Below are 20,532 nucleotides of genomic sequence, written 5' to 3' on the forward strand. Positions count from 1 at the left end.
TGGACGCTCTGGTGACACCGTGGGTGTACCAGTCAGTGTATGTGTTCCCTCCTCTGCCTCTCATACCAAAAGTACTGAGAATCATAAGAAGGAGAGGAGTAAGAACTATACTCGTGGTTCCGGATTGGCCAAGAAGGACTTGGTACCCGGAACTTCAAGAGATGCTCACGGAAGACCCGTGGCCTCTACCTCTAAGAAAGGACCTGCTCCAGCAGGGGCCTTGTCTGTTCCAAGACTTACCGCGGCTGCGTTTGACGGCATGGCGGTTGAACGCCGGATCCTGAAGGAAAAAGGCATTCCAGATGAAGTCATCCCTACCCTGGTCAAAGCCAGGAAGGATGTAACCGCAAAACATTATCACCGCATTTGGCGAAAATATGTTGCGTGGTGTGAGGCCAAGAAGGCCCCTACAGAGGAATTTCAACTGGGTCGTTTCCTCCATTTCCTGCAAACAGGACTGTCTATGGGCCTAAAATTAGGGTCCATTAAGGTTCAAATTTCGGCCCTGTCGATTTTCTTCCAGAAAGAACTGGCTTCAGTACCTGAAGTTCAGACATTTGTAAAAGGGGTACTGCATATACAACCTCCTTTTGTGCCTCCAGTGGCACCTTGGGATCTCAATGTTGTTTTGAGGTTCCTTAATTCACATTGGTTTGAACCACTCACCACTGTGGACTTAAAATATCTCACATGGAAGGTGACAATGCTGTTAGCCCTGGCTTCAGCCAGGCGTGTGTCAGAATTGGCGGCTTTATCATATAAAAGCCCTTACTTAATTTTTCATTCTGACAGGGCAGAATTGAGGACTCGTCCTCAATTTCTCCCTAAGGTGGTTTCTGCTTTTCACATGAACCAACCTATTGTGGTGCCTGCGGCTACTAGGGACTTGGAGGACTCCAAGTTACTTGACGTTGTCAGGGCCCTGAAAATATATGTTTCCAGGACAGCTGGAGTCAGAAAGTCTGACTCGCTGTTTATCCTGTATGCACCCAACAAGCTGGGTGCTCCTGATTCTAAGCAGACTATTGCTAGTTGGATTTGTAGTACAATTCAGCTTGCACATTCTGTGGCAGGCCTGCCACAGCCAAAATCTGTAAAAGCCCATTCCACAAGGAAAGTGGGCTCATCTTGGGCGGCTGCCCGAGGGGTCTCGGCTTTACAACTTTGCCGAGCAGCTACTTGGTCAGGGGCAAACACGTTTGCTAAATTCTACAAATTTGATACCCTGGCTGAGGAGGACCTGGAGTTCTCTCATTCGGTGCTGCAGAGTCATCCGCACTCTCCCGCCCGTTTGGGAGCTTTGGTATAATCCCCATGGTCCTTACGGAGTCCCAGCATCCACTAGGACGTCAGAGAAAATAAGATTTTACTTACCGATAAATCTATTTCTCGTAGTCCGTAGTGGATGCTGGGCGCCCATCCCAAGTGCGGATTGTCTGCAATACTTGTACATAGTTATTGTTAACTAAATCGGGTTATTGTTGTTGTGAGCCATCTTTTCAGAGGCTCCTTCGTTGTTATCATACTGTTAACTGGGTTCAGATCACAAGTTGTACGGTGTGATTGGTGTGGCTGGTATGAGTCTTACCCGGGATTCAATATCCTTCCTTATTATGTACGCTCGTCCGGGCACAGTATCCTAACTGAGGCTTGGAGGAGGGTCATAGGGGGAGGAGCCAGTGCACACCACCTGATCCTAAAGCTTTTATTCTTGTGCCCTGTCTCCTGCGGAGCCGCTATTCCCCATGGTCCTTACGGAGTCCCAGCATCCACTACGGACTACGAGAAATAGATTTATCGGTAAGTAAAATCTTATTTTTCCTACTGTCTGAAAACTCTGCACTAATTGAATATCCCCCATTGTCGGTGAAGCTGGGGGCCATAAAAATTCTAGGAGGCGTCCCTGTCGCATAGCCTCTAGTACTGTACATGCAGTCGTGCCTGCTTAACTATAGTAATCAATATTTTAATACTTTGACTATTTGCACTCTGTAGAATAATTTAAAACATTTTAGGTTACAAAAACCTTATTTTAAAATATTACACATCTGACATTCAAATGCAAAAGCTAAAGAGTTTGTCTAAAGTCCTCTAAATCCATGCAGTCTCTTCTCTTTTTATTTCATTGGTGGGTGACCATATAACCTTGTAAAATAAAGTTGTAGATTGTATATTGCATGTTTGTGTTCACAATATGCAGGATGTACAGATGGACCATATGGATTACTAGACATAAAAGTCAACATTGGGTAGAGGGAATTCCTGAGATTGATGGCTTTCAATCTGATGTACAGACTTGCCATGAATTATTTAGTACTATTTATTTATAAGGCGCCAACTTACTCCACAATGCAATGGGAGTGAAAATCAAGGCAATTTACTGTATGACATTATTTCAATTTTCATTCAATCAGTAATGATAGAGGAGAGCTATAATAATAATAATAATAGCTATAATAATGCTCCTAAATACTGGGATCAACAGGTTCTCATAGCAGAATAAACAGATTTTGAAATGCCACTTTAAATTATTATTTGTAAAGAAGGGGATTAGACATTTTGTACAAATACAGCTAATTGTAAATACTGTAGGCCAAAATATTATGCATAGATTTGTTTCCCTCTCTGCCCTTATATCCTGTGCTTCTGAGCAGAAAGTGTTGTTGTTATTCTTGAACACCTCTACAGGTAGACCACTTAGAGTCTGTTATGAAAGATAGGTATAGTTGTTGTTTCAGAAATGTCATTTCATGTTTATCAACATGTATTACATTTTAGGTTTGTTGATTTAGATATCCAGAAGATAACTTTTTTTTTTTTATTAATTGACAATATTATTTATATTGAAAAATGAAGCTGATATTTTATTAAGTAATATAATTTCTGTATCTTGAGGAGTTTGCAATGTATGCTGAAGATCATTAATTATGTAATGCTTTTATTATATCTTGACAGCTTATCAGGTGCCATCAGTCTCGTGGAGGAGCATGTGGAGATAATATTCAGTCGTATACTGCCACTGTCATTAGTGCTGCCAAAGTAAGTATGGACCAACTTCTAAAATGCTAGTGAAATATACAGTAATATGGGGTATATTCAATTAGATCGATTTCTGCCGTCTGTCGAGAAGACGGCAGTTTTCGACTTTTTAAGGTCGAATTGTGATTTGACCTATTCAGTCCCCGCTATTTTTATTCGACAAGTCGGGGAATTCGACTTGTCGAATAGTACGTGAATTGGCGGTATAGCTGCCGATTCACGTACTTTTGAGGGAAACTGGGCCAAATTCGACAGGATTTGGCCCCGTTTCTGATCATCTCAGTCTGACATGAAAAAATGTCGGACTGAGATGAGGGACCTTACAGGAGGAGAGGGGGGAGAGCCGCGGGGAAACGGGGGAGAGCCACAGTCATACAAGGGAGAGGTGTGCTACAGCACAGCGCTGCAGGAGGACCTCTCACAGCCGCGCCGCTCACGGCAGCGTCCACCCGGCTCCAGCAAGTGAGGTTACGCTTGCTGGAGCCGGGTGGACACTGCCCTGAGGTCTGGCGGCTGTGAGACATCCTTCTGCAGCGCTGCTCTCCTCCGTCTGCCCGCGGCTTTCCCTGCTGGTCCCCCCCTCCGCTCACAGGTCTCATCTCAATTCGACTTTTTTCTAAGTCGAATTGAGATACGATTGAATAGGGGTTGTCGGATCCATTCCCTAATTGAATATACCCCTATGGTGTTGAATCTTATATACCTCCCAAATGCCTGATTTAGGAGAGACCCATGTTGAAGGGACTGTCCGATTCTGGTACAGTTTGGAGTTCTGATAGTTGTATTCTTTTTAGTGCAGCATTAAAATGGCGTTTTTGGAGAGGGATGAGTGCTATTGTACACTTAACACTAGGTGTGCCCCCTGTGACATGGACACACCACATACAGCGCTTAAATTATTTAAAGTTATTACTTGTATGTAGATGTATGTATCATTGACGACTCCAATACATGTGTCAGAAAAATGGGTTTGGAGGCCACAACAAATGCACCTGAGTTTCCTACTTCATTTTGGTGTTCTTGCTCCTGCCCTGTTCAATTTACAAAAGGTACACCTCCTAGCGGGCATAAATATGCTTATGTGCTGGTCTGCATAGCCAGCATTACACCCTTACTGAACTTTGCCTACAGTACATGAGTACACCCCATTCACACTTGTGTTCCTCCTTGCAGGTTATAAGTGCAGATGCAATCAGTAAGCCTTTGGCTCTGCATTCTTATATTTGTGTACGCTCATTTTCGAAGTATGTGCGGTGCAAACTGGCATACACTCTACAGGGTCCTATAGTGACCAAAGTACATTTCTGTCTATGTGTTGACATTAATCACATGCTATTGCTACACTTGAATTTTGATAAAGTGTACATATTTTCTAATGTCTAATTTGGTAATTCTTTGTTATGCCATTTTAACCACCTAATACTATACAAACATCATTGAACCCCACCATTACCACAGAGGCAGTACAGCAATACTTTGTTTGCCACATTAGGACACCAATACTTGTGTCTTATATCTGTTGTGTATTTATTTATTTTTTTATCTGCCTTCATATATTTTGCACTGTTATGTGGCTAAACTCAGGCCATCGTCTAGTGAAATCAGAATTGTCACATTTGTGTACAACAAAGATTCAGGCAAACACTGCTTTCTTTTTTGGTGCAAGTATACTTATTTTCCTAGTGCATTTCTTGGTGCACGTCCACCTTACAGTCCTTGAAATCACCCTAAAAAATATATGTGCAGATTAATCAACACAATTACTACAATAATAAGAGGTATATAGCCGACTGGTGTATGTACATGTTGTGTTTTTCTGAAAATATCCATGTATGCGTGTATTGTGCACATTTATCTGCTCTACTGAGCATACTGATGTATACTCAATACTGATATAAACAAGAAGTAATTGCAGCTTTATAATACCAATAAAGGGATCCCTCAGTCCTGCAGCAATTTTGTGTTTTCGGTATAGTGGTTCTTTTTAAAACAGCTGAATAACTATAACCCTCTATAAATGGTAACTTGGATAATTGGGATGTATTTCGAACTGAAGCTTAAATGTACTACTTGTCAAGATTCCTTCTGAATCCAAAATCACTGGGTTGCAGTAGCAATCAGTGGCAGATTCAGATGGGGCAGTTGGATTTAACATGGCTCCACCACCTCCTGCTCTCTGATTGGTTTAATCTGTGCCATCCATCAGTCAGCGTGCTAATGCAGCCACATGCAGCCTTCGTACTCCAGTGTGTTTAATAAACAATAAGTGGCGCTAACAGGATCCACTATCCCTCAGCAAGACGCATCTACTTCCTTGTGGTCACTGGCAGCCTGTCCCTGCTAGTGGACCCAATTGTCTTGCTCCTTGGATCTGTCACTGGTGACATTATAAATTCTATAGTGGCAGTCTTACTGTTACTTCATCTCTCTGACACCAAAAGGTGGTTTTTATATAACGTTGTTGTAATTATTATTGTTATAAAGTTGTTGTTTTTTTTAGGTTTTCTTCTGTTTTTGCTATTCTGAGATGGATTGTATCAGTACATGCATTGACGTGAAGCTTGTTAATTAGACTTCTCCATACTTAATAGGTTCATTTTAATACAGAATAATAAACAATTCTTACATTTTCCAAGTGTTTTAAAACTGTGAGGAGAAGAGCTGGTTTGCATTATGTGATTCTCTTGTATGACCTTAGTATCCCCATAAGATAGAGAGACTGCGAAATCTACTTGGAAATACATGAAAGAAGCTAAAGAAAAGAGCGTCTAGAAAGGTTATTTGGCTCCCAAGAGACAATGCTTTTGACATTTGACAAATTTTATTTCTTCACCACAAAAAAAGAGTATGTCTTAATTTTGGTTAGTGAGCTTAAAGCTGAGTACACATGTTGATATAATGATATCCATCTTTGTTGTATTTGAGATGTTATAGACTTGGAGTAAACTTTATAGTAAAGGGGCGCTGTTTATGTAGAGAAAATAATGAGGAACCATTACTGTACAATTTATCTCAAGGAACATGAACTATAAAAAAAATGTGACCTTTATGACAATATCGTGGGGTGTTGAATATACTTATTGAAAATACAGTCTACATTTTTGTAGGCAGCATATTGCTATTCCTACAATATTTAGTGATTGTGGGTCTGATTCATTACCAATTGCAAATGTGAGACTGCACGCAGTGAGCAATTATCGGCAGAATGTGCATGTGCTGCAAATGCATTGTGCATGCGCGAAGGGCAAAATGCGATCATTGTAAAGTGAACAGCTTTTGATTGACAGGAAGTGACCGTTTGTGGGGTCTGGTTGGGAAAACGCAGGCATGTCATGGACTTTTTCGGGGCGTGTATCTGACGTCACCTGAAACAGTGTGTTCAAAAACATGGTGTCCAGTGAGACTGCATTCTCATTGATTTGAGTATGCTGGGGTCAGCCACAAATCTCAATAGTGTACTTTTTTTGTGTATACAGTACATTACGAATCTTTTAATGCCCACACAGATTTGTGAATGCATCTGTGGGCGTCTTTTGTCCTTCCTGGGCGGCTTTTCACATGTGAATTTTAGCAAGAGCAGATTTGTAAACATTGCTATCTCAGCATCAATAGCAATCCATAATGAATCAGGCCTAGTGATAAGTGACATTACTTTCAGACTGGTAACCAGTGGCAGCTCCCACCTCCTGACAGGAAAGCATGGAAGTGTCTTTTTATTGGAAGCACTGTGTGCCGATCACAGTCCAGACTGCCCGTCCAGCTTTCCATTAAGAGGTAGTGCTTCCAATGGGAAGCCACTGCAATCACTGGGGGCTCACTGGGCGTGGCTGATTTTTACTGTGAGTGCTGCAGCTCTGCAAACCCTAGGTAAAATCCTCCAATACTGGTAACCAATGTTAGAGGATGTTGCTTTCAGTCTGCATGGTTGTGGCATCCTGGAACTATAGAGATACTTCCCTACGCTTCCAGAATGTCTGGGAGAGCATCCTGAATTTAGGAGCTTCCTAGACATAGAGTAGGCAAGTCTCCCAGATACTGCCCCTTTCCCAGTGAAAAGGGCGGACAAGGAGCATGATGTGTGATGAATTGTATCATCTTTATGCAGCCCTTTGCAGCATAATACAGCAAGTCCTGCTATTGCACAGACCTGACCTCAGCCCCATTTCATATTACCTATGGCAGAACATCTAGTCGTACAAAGCATCTTGAGTGATATGGCACCAAAAAACGCTAGGCAAATAAGGGCACATCATTGAAACTCTATTCAGCATTATCTAGTTGGTGATGACTACCATCTGCAGTATGCCACTGTATCATAAGATACTTGAAGCATACCTTGATGTGCTATAAACATCATATAAACACATTCTATTATACTGTACTACTTTCAAGTTACAGGTATCTCACGATATGTGCAACTGAAAATTAGAGATGTGACATGTTTTGATTTTGGTTATGGATCTTTATTAACTTCATGTTTTTGTTTTGCCAAAACCACCCTCACTGGTTTTGGATCTCTATTTCTCTTATGTCCTAGAGCAGGCATTCCCAACCACGGTCCTCAAGGCACACTAACAGTGCAGGTTTTTGTGATATCCAGGCTTCAGTGCAGGTGACCTAATTAGTAGCTCAGTTATTTTGACTTAACCATCTGTGCTGCAGCCTGGATATCACTAAAACCTGCACTGTTGGTGTGCCTTGAGGACCGTGGTTGGGAATGCCTGTCCTAGAGGATACTGGGGTCCACATTAGTATCATGGGGTATAGACTGGTCCACTTGGAGCCTTGGGCACTTTAAGAAATCTATAGTGTGCACTGACTCCTCCCTCTATGCCCCTCCTACCAGAGTCCGTTTAGAAAACGTGTCCGGAGGAGCCGGTCACGCTTATGGAAGCGCCTGAAGAGTTTTCTGCATTTATTTTTCTGGTTGTTATTTTCAGGCAGGGTTGGGTGGCACCAGAATTAAAAATAGGTAAAAAGTAACTTGCGCCCTAGCTTCAACTCGGCAGATCCCCAAAAAAGAGCACCACTCCTTTATAGACACAATAGTAAAAAAGAGGCGATCTCTCAGCGATGCTATATACAAGTTCCAGATCCGTGTGTATTCCTGTTCCTCAAACAGAGAACATAATATATAACATGTCCATTAGCAGATATCGATATTTCCACAGATGACTTCCAAGGTCCCTTTCTTTTAGTGACTGACCTGTGCTAAATGAGACGCATTCCCATAAAGGTTTCTTTCACACTTTATATATCAACAGCCTTCTAACCCACGGTCTATCTGCACCAGGCTTACCTTTAGGATAAGCCCTATATGCACTGAAAGGTATCTTTTCCAGTCCTTGTTCGTATCCGGACTTCCGTTACCTCCACTCAAAATGGCTCCAAACGACAGCAAATGGTGAAAAAAATGTCTATTTTTATTCCAAAAAGAATTGTCCTACAACAATGCGGGAATAAAACAATAAAATATAAAACAACAAATAAAACAAAATACAAGAGGTACCCTATATTAGGAAAAGCAGGGCCACTTCCAATGGTACCGGTAGGATGGACTAGGTAAAATGTTCCCAACTATAAGGGGTTCAGAAAGGAAAAAATTACCCACAAGATGTTGCCAACCACCATGGAAGAATGTAGCACAGGGTCCTCCTGTAAAATACCCTGGGACCCTGGAGGACCCTGGGCTACATTCTTCCATGGTGGTTGGCAACATCTTGTGGGTAATTTTTTCCTTTCTGAACCCCTTATAGTTGGGAACATTTTACCTAGTCCATCCTACCGGTACCATTGGAAGTGGCCCTGCTTTTCCTAATATAGGGTGCCTCTTGTATTTTGTTTTATTTGTTGTTTTATATTTTATTGTTTTATTCCCGCATTGTAGTGGGACAATTCTTTTTGGAATAAAAATAGAAATTTCTCTGACGTCCTAGTGGATGCTGGGGACTCCGTCAGGACCATGGGGAATAGCGGCTCCGCAGGAGACAGGGCACAAAATTTAAAAGTTTGACCACTAGGTGGTGTGTACTGGCTCCTCCCCCTATGACCCTCCTCCAAGCCTCAGTTAGGTTTTTGTGCCCGTCCGAGCAGGGTGCAATCTAGGTGGCTCTCATAAAGAGCTGCTTAGAGTAAAAGTTTTGATAGTTTTATTATTTTCAGTGAGTCCTGCTGGCAACAGGCTCACTGCAACGAGGGACCTAGGGGAGAAGAAGTGAACTCACCTGCGTGCAGGATGGATTTGCTTCTTAGGCTACTGGACACTAGCTCCAGAGGGACGATCACAGGTACAGCCTGGATGGGTCACCGGAGCCGCGCCGCTGACCCCCTTGCAGATGCCGAAGTAAGAAGAGGTCCAGAAACCGGCGGCTGAAGGCTTTTCAGTCTTCATGAGGTAGCGCACAGCACTGCAGCTGTGCGCCATTGCGCTCAGGCACACTTCACACCGGCGGTCACTGAGGGTGCAGGGCGCTGGGGGGGGCGCCCTGGGCAGCAATGTTAATACCTTTCTGGCTAAAAAGAATACATCACATATAGTCCATGAGGCTATATGGATGTATTTCACCCCTGCCAGGTCTCAGAAAAACCGGGAGAAGAGCCCGCCGGAATAGGGGGCGGGGCCTATCTCCTCAGCACACAGCGCCATTTTCCTACACAGCTCCGCTGCTAGGAAGGCTCCCAGGCTCTCCCCTGCACTGCACTACAGAAACAGGGTAAAAAACAGAGAGGGGGGGCATTTTTTTGCGATATTATATATATTTAAGCAGCTATAAGGAAACAACACTTATATAAGGTTGTTCCTATATAATTATAGCGCTTTGGTGTGTGCTGGCAAACTCTCCCTCTGTCTCCCCAAAGGGCTAGTGGGGTCCTGTCTTCTATCAGAGCATTCCCTGTGTGTCTGCTGTGTGTCGGTACGTGTGTGTCGACATGTATGAGGACGATGTTGGTGTGGAGGCGGAGCAATTGCCGGTAATGGTGATGTCACCCCCTAGGGAGTCGACACCGGAATGGATGGCTTTGTTTATGGAATTACGTGATAATGTCAGCACGCTGCAAAAGTCGGTTGACGACATGAGACGACCGGCAAACCAGTTAGTACCTGTACAGGCGTCTCAAACACCGTCAGGGGCTGTAAAACGCCCTTTGCCTCAGTCGGTCGACACAGACCCAGACACGGACACCGAATCTAGTGTCGACGGTGAAGAAACGAACGTATTTTCCAGTAGGGCCACACGTTATATGATCACGGCAATGAAGGAGGCTTTGCATATCTCTGATACTGCAAGTACCACAAAAAGGGGTATTATGTGGGGTCTGAAAAAACTACCTGTAGTTTTTCCTGAATCAGAGGAATTGAATGACGTGTGTGATGAAGCGTGGGTTACCCCTGATAAAAAAAACTGCTAATTTCAAAGAAGTTATTGGCGTTATACCCTTTCCCGCCAGAGGTTAGGGCGCGCTGGGAAACACCCCCTAGGGTGGACAAGGCGCTCACACGTTTATCCAAACAAGTGGCGTTACCGTCTCCTGATACGGCCGCCCTCAAGGATCCAGCTGATAGGAGGCTGGAAAATACTCTAAAAAGTATATACACACATACTGGTGTTATACTGCGACCAGCAATCGCCTCAGCCTGGATGTGCAGTGCTGGGGTGGCTTGGTCGGATTCCCTGACTGAAAATATTGATACCCTGGATAGGGACAGTATTTTATTGACTATAGAGCAATTAAAGGATGCATTCCTTTATATGCGAGATGCACAGAGGGATATCTGCACTCTGGCATCAAGAGTAAGTGCGATGTCCATATCTGCCAGAAGAAGTCTATGGACACGACAGTGGTCAGGCGATGCGGATTCCAAACGGCATATGGAAGTATTGCCGTATAAAGGGGAGGAATTATTTGGGGTCGGTCTATCGGATTTGGTAGCCACGGCAACAGCCGGGAAGTCCACCTTTTTACCTCAAGTCCCCTCCCAGCAGAAAAAGACGCAGTCTTTTCAGCCGCAGTCCTTTCGTTCCTATAAGAACAAGCGAGCAAAAGGACATTCATATTTGCCCCGAGGCAAAGGAAAGGGTAAGAGACTGCAGCAAGCAGCCCCTTCCCAGGAGCAGAAGTCCTCCCCGGCTTCTGCAAAGGCCTCAGCATGACGCTGGGACCTTACAAGCGGACTCAGGGGCGGTGGGGGGTCGCCTCAAGAATTTCAGCGCACAGTGGGCTCACTCGCAGGTGGACCCCTGGATCCTGCAGGTAGTATCTCAGGGTTACAGGTTGGAATTCGAGAAGTCTCCCCCTCGCCGGTTCCTAAAATCTGCTTTGCCAACGTCTCCCTCAGACAGGGCGACGGTATTGGAAGCCATTCACAAGCTGTATTCTCAGCAGGTGATAATCAAGGTACCCCTTCTACAACAGGGAAAGGGTTATTACTCCACGCTATTTGTGGTACCGAAGCCGGACGGCTCGGTAAGACCTATTCTAAATCTGAAATCTCTGAACCTGTACATACAAAGATTCAAATTCAAGATGGAGTCACTCAGAGCAGTGATAGCGAATCTGGAAGAAGGGGATTTTATGGTGTCCTTGGACATCAAGGATGCTTACCTTCATGTCCCAATTTGCCCTTCACACCAAGGGTACCTCAGGTTCGTGGTACAAAACTGTCATTATCAGTTTCAGACGCTGCCGTTTGGATTGTCCACGGCACCCAGGGTCTTTACCAAGGTAATGGCCGAAATGATGATCCTTCTTCGAAGAGAAGGCGTATTAATTATCCCTTACTTGGACGATCTCCTGATAAGGGCAAGATCCAGAGAACAGCTGGAGGTCGGAGTAGCACTAACTCAAGTAGTGCTCCAACAGCACAAGTACCACAAAAAGGGTGCAATCTAGGTGGCTCTCATAAAGAGCTGCTTAGAGTAAAAGTTTTGATAGTTTTATCAGGAACCTCCTAAAACCAGGGACAGTGTCTGTGCATCAATGCACAAGAGTCCTGGGAAAAATGGTGGCTTCTTACGAAGCGATTCCATTCGGCAGATTCCATGCACGAATTTTTCAGTGGGATCTGCTAGACAAATGGTCCGGATCGCATCTGCAGATGCATCAGCGGATAAAATTGTTGACAAGGACAAGGGTCTCTCTGCTATGGTGGTTGCAGAGTGCTCATCTGTTAGAGGGCCGCAGATTCGGCATACAGAACTGGGTCCTAGTGACCACGGATGCCAGCCTGAGAGGCTGGGGAGCGGTCACACAAGGAAGAAACTTTCAGGGCGTGTGGTCAAGCCTGGAAACGTCTCTCACATAAATATACTGGAACTAAGAGCAATCTACAATGCTCTAAGCCTGGCAAAACCTCTGCTTCAGGGTCAGCCGGTGTTGATCCAGTCGGACAACATCACGGCAGTCGCCCACGTAAACAGACAGGGCGGCACAAGAAGCAGGAGGGCAATGGCAGAAGCTGCAAGGATTCTTCGCTGGGCGGAAAATCATGTGATAGCACTGTCAGCAGTGTTCATCCCGGGAGTGGACAACTGGGAAGCAGACACGATCTTCACCCGGGAGAGTGGGGACTTCATCCAGAAGTCTTCCACATGATTGTAGTCCATTGGGAAAGACCAATGGTGGACATGATGGCGTCCCGCCTCAACAAAAAACTGGACAGGTATTGCGCCAGGTCAAGAGACCCTCAGGCAATAGCTGTGGACGCTCTGGTAACACCATGGGTGTACCAGTCAGTGTATGTGTTCCCTCCTCTGCCTCTCATACCCAAGGTACTGAGAATTATACGGCAAAGGGGAGTAAGAACGATACTAGTGGCTCCGGACTGGCCAAGAAGGACTTGGTACCCGGAACTTCAGGAGATGCTCACGGAAGATCCGTGGCCTCTACCTCTAAGAAGGGATCTGCTTCAGCAGGGACCGTGTCTATTCCAAGACTAACCGCGGCTGCGTTTGACGGCATGGCGGTTGAACGCCGGATCCTAAGGGAAAAAGGCATTCCGGAAGAGGTCATCCCTACCCTGGTCAAAGCCAGGAAGGAGGTGACTGCACAACATTATCACCGCATTTGGAGAAAATATGTTGCATGGTGTGAGGCCAGGAAGGCCCCGACAGAGGAATTTCAACTGGGTCGATTCCTACATTTCCTGCAAACAGGATTATCTATGGGCCTCAAATTAGGGTCCATTAAGGTTCAAATTTCGGCCCTGTCGATTTTCTTCCAGAAAGAATTGGCTTCAGTTCCTGAAGTCCAGACTTTTGTAAAAGGAGTACTACATATACAGCCCCCGGTTGTGCCCCCAGTGGCACCGTGGGATCTCAATGTAGTTTTGGATTTTCTCAAATCCCATTGGTTTGAGCCACTCAAATCGGTAGATTTGAAATATCTTACATGGAAAGTAACCATGCTACTGGCCCTGGCTTCAGCCAGGAGAGTGTCGGAATTGGCGGCTTTATCGTATAAAAGCCCATATCTGATTTTCCATTCGGACAGGGCAGAATTGAGGATGCGTCCTCATTTTCTGCCTAAGGTGGTATCAGCGTTTCACCTGAACCAGCCTATTGTGGTGCCTGCGGCTACTAGCGATTTGGAGGATTCCAAGTTGCTGGACGTTGTCAGAGCATTGAAAATATATATTTCAAGGACGGCTGGAGTCAGAAAATCTGACTCGCTGTTTATACTGTATGCACCCAACAAGCTGGGTGCTCCTGCTTCTAAGCAGACGATTGCTCGTTGGATTTGTAGCACAATTCAACTTGCACATTCTGTGGCAGGCCTGCCACAGCCTAAATCTGTCAATGCCCACTCCACAAGGAAGGTGGGCTCATCTTGGGCGGCTGCCCGAGGGGTCTCGGCATTACAACTCTGCCGAGCAGCTACGTGGTCAGGGGAGAACACGTTTGTAAAATTCTACAAATTTGATACCCTGGCTAAGGAGGACCTGGAGTTCTCTCATTCGGTGCTGCAGAGTCATCCGCACTCTCCCGCCCGTTTGGGAGCTTTGGTATAATCCCCATGGTCCTGACGGAGTCCCCAGCATCCACTAGGACGTCAGAGAAAATAAGAATTTACTCACCGGTAATTCTATTTCTCGTAGTCCGTAGTGGATGCTGGGCGCCCATCCCAAGTGCGGATTGTCTGCAATACTTGTACATAGTTATTGTTACAAAAAAATCGGGTTGTTTATTGTTGTGAGCCATCTTTTCAGAGGCTCCTACGTTATCATACTGTTAACTGGGTTCAGATCACAAGTTGTACGGTGTGATTGGTGTGGCTGGTATGAGTCTTACCCGGGATTCAAAATCCTTCCTTATTGTGTACGCTCGTCCGGGCACAGTATCCTAACTGAGGCTTGGAGGAGGGTCATAGGGGGAGGAGCCAGTACACACCACCTAGTGGTCAAACTTTTAAATTTTGTGCCCTGTCTCCTGCGGAGCCGCTATTCCCCATGGTCCTGACGGAGTCCCCAGCATCCACTACGGACTACGAGAAATAGAATTACCGGTGAGTAAATTCTTATTTTTTTTCACTATTTGCTGTTGTTTGGAGCCATTTTGAGTGGAGGTAACGGAAGTCCGGATACGAACAAGGACTGGAAAAGATACCTTTCAGTGCATATAGGGCTTATCCTAAAGGTAAGCCTGGTGCAGATAGACCGTGGGTTAGAAGGCTGTTGATATATAAAGTGTGAAAGAAACCTTTATGGGAATGCGTCTCATTTAGCACAGGTCAGTCACTAAAAGAAAGTGACCTTGGAAGTCATCTGTGGAAATATCGATATCTGCTAATGGACATGTTATATATTATGTTCTCTGTTTGAGGAACAGGAATACACACGGATCTGGAACTTGTATATAGCATCGCTGGGAGATCGCCTCTTTTTTACTATTGTGTCTTTTTTACTATTGGGTGGCACCAGCCTGCCTGCTTCGTGGGGCATAGTAGGGAGAAAGGCTCAATTTCCTGAAGAGTTAATAGTCCCGTTTCTCCGCTGACAGGACACTGAGCTCCTGAGGGAGTCATTCGCAAGCCCCACCACGGCGAGCGTACCCTCCCGCAGCACGCCGACACCCCTAACAGAGACAGAAGAGTGGTGATAGAATGCCGGCGTCCCGGTTAGCAGGTCGCCGGTGGTAATGGCGGCAAATGGGTCGAAACGCAGCGCTCGCAGGCTGCGGCTCCAGGCTTCAGAGTAACATGCTGTGAGGTGTGTATACGCGGTGAGGGGCAAGCTGAAGCCATTACAAGAACCCACACTGGCACCACTAGCTTACAGGGGTTCTATCCCACTGTTAATCACACAAAATTACCTCAGCCAGTATAAGAAAACGGGAAGACCGCGCGCCATTAAGGGGGCGGGGCCTCACTATGAGCAGATCCTGCAGCTCACCAGCGCCATTTTCTCTCTGCAGCTCACACTTAAAACGCTGGTAGGGAAGCGCAGCTCCTCCACAAAGGGGGAGCGGTATAATAAGTATTAATACCCTATTAAGGGTACTTAGTCTGCACCCAGCTGAGATTATTATTAGCTAAAGGGCCGCTGTGTGGCTGGTTTCCTCATAACTCTGTGTCTCCCTAGAGGGCTCTGTTGGTTAATTGTGCTTAACCTGTGTTCGTGTGTGTGTGTGTGTGTGTGTGTGTGTGTAAACTTCCACAGTACAATGTCTAAGGAGTGTGTTTCCTGCACACCAGAGTTTTTCTCTTCCCTGGGGATCATTACACTGTACTCAGGACAGTACACATTCTCAGGCTAGTGGGTAGCATGGTTGAATGCCATAAAAGGGATGATTACTAATATTCAAATAAATTATCCCATAAGGAGAAAGAGACGCAATACTTAAGAAAGTCTGTGGAAGACCTGATGAATAGAAATTCAGCTCTCACACCAGCGCCTCTAACCCCTACCATTGGTCTACAAAAGCGTACACTGGCCCAGATCTTGCAGGCTGACACTTATGATGATGCATCAGATGCAGGGGACGGTAAGGTGGATATAGGGGGAAGGGGGGTGGGGGGAGGTGCAGCTCTGACTCAAGGAGTGCAAGCTCTGATAGAAGCTATTAGAGATGTCTTGCAGATTCCTGATAAGGTGACAGTAGACGAGGAGGAATATTATTTTAATGTAAAGAAGAGATCCTCAGCTACTTTTCCTGCATCAAAAGAGTTAAATTCTCTGTTTGAAGTAACTTGGGTAAGTCCAGAGAAAAAAAGTTTCACATCCCTGAGAGGTTTCTCATTTCATTCCCTTACCCTCAGGAGGATAGGAAGTAATGGGAAAACCCACCGATCGTAGACGCATCTGTATATAGATTCTCACGTAAAATTATTTTACCTGTCCCAGGCACAGCCTCCTTAAAGTACATGGCTGACTGCAAGATTGAGACCACTCTCAAATCCCTGTACACAGCTGTGGGGGTGGCCTAGAGACCCACTATTGCTTGTGCATGTATCACTAGGCCCGTTGCAAAATAGGTAACCTAATTGATGATTTAGATTCTCTACATAGGGAAGAGATTGTTTTACTCCTGCAACATATACAAGACTCTGCAAAATTTATGGTGGAGGCCATGAAAGAAATAGGCCTGCTCAACGCACGCGTCACTGCCATGGCAGTGTCAGTACACAGAGGCTTATGGACACGGATTCCAGGAAAGGTGTGGAGAGGCTACCTTTCACAGGTGAGGCCTTGTTTGGAGATGAAATGGATACGTGGATATCCAAAGCAACTGCGGGTAAGTCTACATATCTTCCTTCCACAGCACCCCCAGCTAGTCCTACTCTGCTCCAATGCTGCAGTCCTTTCAGACAGCCAAATTTAAGATTAAATCCAGAGGTTCCTCTACAGTCTTCAGAGGTGCTAGAGGTAAACTCAGAAAACCGGCAACTGCAGGTTCACAGGAACGGAGCTAAGGTTCTGCTTCCTCAAAGCCTTCAGCATGACGGTAAACCACACTGACTTGAAGGACAGGCAGGTGGGAGCCCAATTTAAAGATTCAGTCACATATGGGCAACATCATGCCTGGTTTCCAGGGTCAGAGATCTTCTTGCCCAGGGTTACAGACTGGAGTTTCCGGAACTCCGACCTCACAGACGGTTCGGTAAGGCAAGATGTATTCTCTGAGAACGGTAATCTCAGGTCTGGAGGAGTGGGATTCCTGGTGTTTCTGAATATCAATGATGCGTACCTTTGGCCTTTCCACGGCACCGAGGGTGTTTACCAATGTCGTGGCAGAAATTATGCTTCTCCTGCAAACGGAGTGAACAGAATTCTGTACCTGGATGATCTGCTGATAAAGGCATCATCCAGGGAGAGGTTGTTGGAAAGCATTTCCTTTTCAACTCGACTACTCCAGGATCACGGGTGGATTCTGAACCTACCAAAATCTCACCCGGAGTCAACACAGAGACTTCCATTCCTGGGACTGATACTGGATATGGAAGCACAGAAGGTGTAACTGGATATGGGAGCACAGAAGGTGTTCCTTCCATTAGAAAAGGCATTGGTAGTCCAATCAATGGTCTGGGATGTTCTGAAGCCAGCGCGGATATCGTTGCATCTGTGCATTCGCCCTGTATGGAGGATGGTAGCCTCCTACGAGGCGCTGGAGTACGGAAGGTTTCCACACAAGGCACTCCTGGCTGTATCTCTTGTACAAATGGTCCAGATCGCATCTTCACATGCACCAAAGGATTCGTATATGTCGCCAAAGGCCGGAATTTCGCTTCTGTGGTGGCTCCAGACTTCTCACCTGACAAGGGCCGCATGTTTGGGATTCAAAATTGGATTCTGCTAACCACATAGACGCAAGCCTCAGAGTTCGGGGAGCAGTCACCCAGCGGGAACAGTTCCAAGGAAAATGGTCAAGTCAGGAAGCCATTCTTCCAATCCACATTCTGGAATTAGGGCCATATACAACACCCTTCTACAGGCATCGCATCTTCATCAAGATCAAGCCATTCAAGTGCTGTCGGACAATGTGAAGTTGGTAATGTACATAAACCGACAGGGTGGAACGAAGAGCAGAGAAGCCATGTCAGAGGTAACATGAATTGTTCTCTGGGCAGAAAGACGCGCAGTGGCGTCGCCAATTTTCATTCCGGGAAAGCAGACTTCCTCAGCAGACACGACCTCCACCCAGGAGAGTGGGGTCTTCACCCGGAGGTGTTCGGGTACTTAACACGTCGGTGGGGGATTCCACAAATTGACATGATGACCTCTCGTCTCAAGAGGCTCAGGCGGTATTGTTCCAGGTCGAGAGACCCACAAGCAGTGGCGGTGGACGCTCTGGCAACCCAATGGGTCTACCAAATGATTTAGGTGTTTCCGCCTCTTCCATTGATCCCAAGGATTCTCAAAAGAATAAAAAGGGAAAAGGGTCAAGCAATTTTAATTACTGGACTTGCTCCTGGAGGATCTGTGGCCTCTACCTCTTTCTGAGGTTCTGTAGGGGTTGTTCGTCTATCAAGACTTACCATGGCTACGTTTGACGGCATGGAAGTGGAGCCTCAAATTCTAGCCCGGAAAGGAATCCCGGATAAGGTTATTCCGACTTTGATCCAAGCCAGAAAAGGGGTAACGTCTAAGCATTACCACCGTATTTGGAGGAAATACATCTCTTGGTGTGAGAACAGGAATTTCCTATGGTGGAATTTCAACTGGGACGTTTTCTGCTCTTTCTGCAGTCAAGTGTGGATGTGGGCATACGTTTGGGCTCCTTAAAAGTTCAGATTTCGGCCTTTTCCATTTTCTTCCAGAAACCATTGGCTTCCCTCCATGAGGTTCAGACATCCTTGAAGGGTGTTCTGCAGATCCAACCGCCCTTTGTGCCTCCCACGGCACCTTGGGATCTCAACGTGGTATTGCAGTTTCTACACTCAGAATGGTTTGAGCCTTTACAGGAGGTTGATGTAAAGTTTCTCATGTGGAAGACCGTTACACTGTTGGCCTTAGCTTCTGCAAGGAGTGTGTCGGAACTGGGGGCGTTGTCTCACAAAAGCCCCTATTTGATTTTTCATGGAGATAGCTGAACTCGCTGAACGCGTCAGCAATTTCTTGCTAAGGTGGTGTCTGGGTTTCATATCAACCAACCTGTTGTGGTTCCGGTGGTTAAGGACGCCTCTGCTACCTCAAAGTCCTTGGATGATGTGAGGGTTTTGTAGATCTATGTGAAGCGGACAGCTCATCACAGAAAATCTAACTCGCTGTTTGTTCTCTATGATACCAAGAAAATTTGGTGCCCTGCTTCGAAGCAGTCTTATTCATCGGCAGGTTTGCTGGTTCCTAAAGTACAGGCCCACTCTACTAGGTCGGTGGGTTCTTCCTGGGCGGCTGCCCGGGGTGTCTCGGCTTTACAGCTCTGCCGAGCGGCTACTTGGTCGGGTTCGAACATGTTAGCTAAGTTCTACAAGCCTCTGAGGACCTTCAGTTTGATCAATCAGTTCTGCAGGAACCTCAGCACTCTCCCACCCGGTTTTGGTGCTTGGTACATCCCCATTGTACTAATGTGGACCCCAGTATCCTCTAGGATGTAATAGAAAATAGGTTTTCTCCTTCGTCCTAGAGGATGCTGGGGACTCCAAAAGGACCATGGGGGGTATAGACTGGATCCGCAGGAGACATGGGCACTTTAAGACTTTAAATGGGTGTGAACTGGCTTCTCCCTCTATGCCCCTCCTCCAGGCCTCAATTAGATTCTGTGCCCAGAGAGACTGGACACACACTAGGGGAGCTCTACAGAGTTTCTCTAGAAAAGACTTTCTGTTAGGTTTATAGTTTTCAGGGAGCACTGCTGGCAACAGGCTCCCTGCTTCGTGGGACTGAGGGGAGAGAAGCAGACCTACTTCTGTGAGTTAAAGGCTCTGCTTCTTAGGCTACTGGACACCATTAGCTCCAGAGGGTCTGATCACTTGGTATAGCCTAGCTGCTCATTCCCGGAGCCGCGCCGCCGTCCCCCTCACAGAGCCAGAAGAGAGAAGCCGGGTGAGTAACCGAAGCAAATAAGACTTCAGTGAAGGCGGCAGAAGACATCAGTCTTGGGGGTACCGCGCAGCGGTCGCGCTACGCGCCATTGCTCCCGCTCACAAACGGTACTACACGGGTGCAGGGGGGGGAGGCGCCCTGGGCAGCAATAAAACCTCTTTTTGGATCTGGCAAAGAGGTATACAGACCCCCGCCAGTATAAAAATAAGCGGGACACAAGTGCGCCATTTAGGGGGCGGGGCTTCATCCTTCCAGCTCTTATCAGCGCCATCTTTTCTCTTCACAGACGCTGGTCCTGGCCCTTCACTTCTGTCACAAGTAACAGGGTGCAAAAACAGGGGGGGGCACAGCATATTTGGTGTTGAATATATATATATATATATATATATATATATAAAAGCGCTGCAAGGTCTGGGGCATTGTATATTCCTTCAGACCGGGTGAGGCGCTGGGTGTGAGCTGGCAAACTCCCTCTCTGTCTCTCTGAAGGGCCTTACTGTGGGTCTGTTCCCTAT

General features: G+C 46.1%; 1 protein-coding gene across 7 annotated transcripts in view; it reads left to right on the forward strand.

The window, feature by feature from the left end:
• BCAS3 (BCAS3 microtubule associated cell migration factor) overlaps window positions 1–20,532 on the forward strand; it is a 2,144,796-nt gene that overhangs the window by 468,908 nt on the left and 1,655,356 nt on the right. For all 7 annotated transcript variants that reach the window (XM_063954016.1, XM_063954015.1, XM_063954017.1 and 4 more), the window contains exon 11: window positions 2,956–3,039. In XM_063954016.1, coding sequence (XP_063810086.1) covers window positions 2,956–3,039 — 84 coding nt within the window. The remainder of the gene's footprint in view (window positions 1–2,955; window positions 3,040–20,532) is intronic.

Source organism: Pseudophryne corroboree, chromosome 2 (assembly GCF_028390025.1).
Source record: "Pseudophryne corroboree isolate aPseCor3 chromosome 2, aPseCor3.hap2, whole genome shotgun sequence".
Classification (NCBI taxonomy): Eukaryota; Metazoa; Chordata; class Amphibia; order Anura; family Myobatrachidae; genus Pseudophryne; species Pseudophryne corroboree.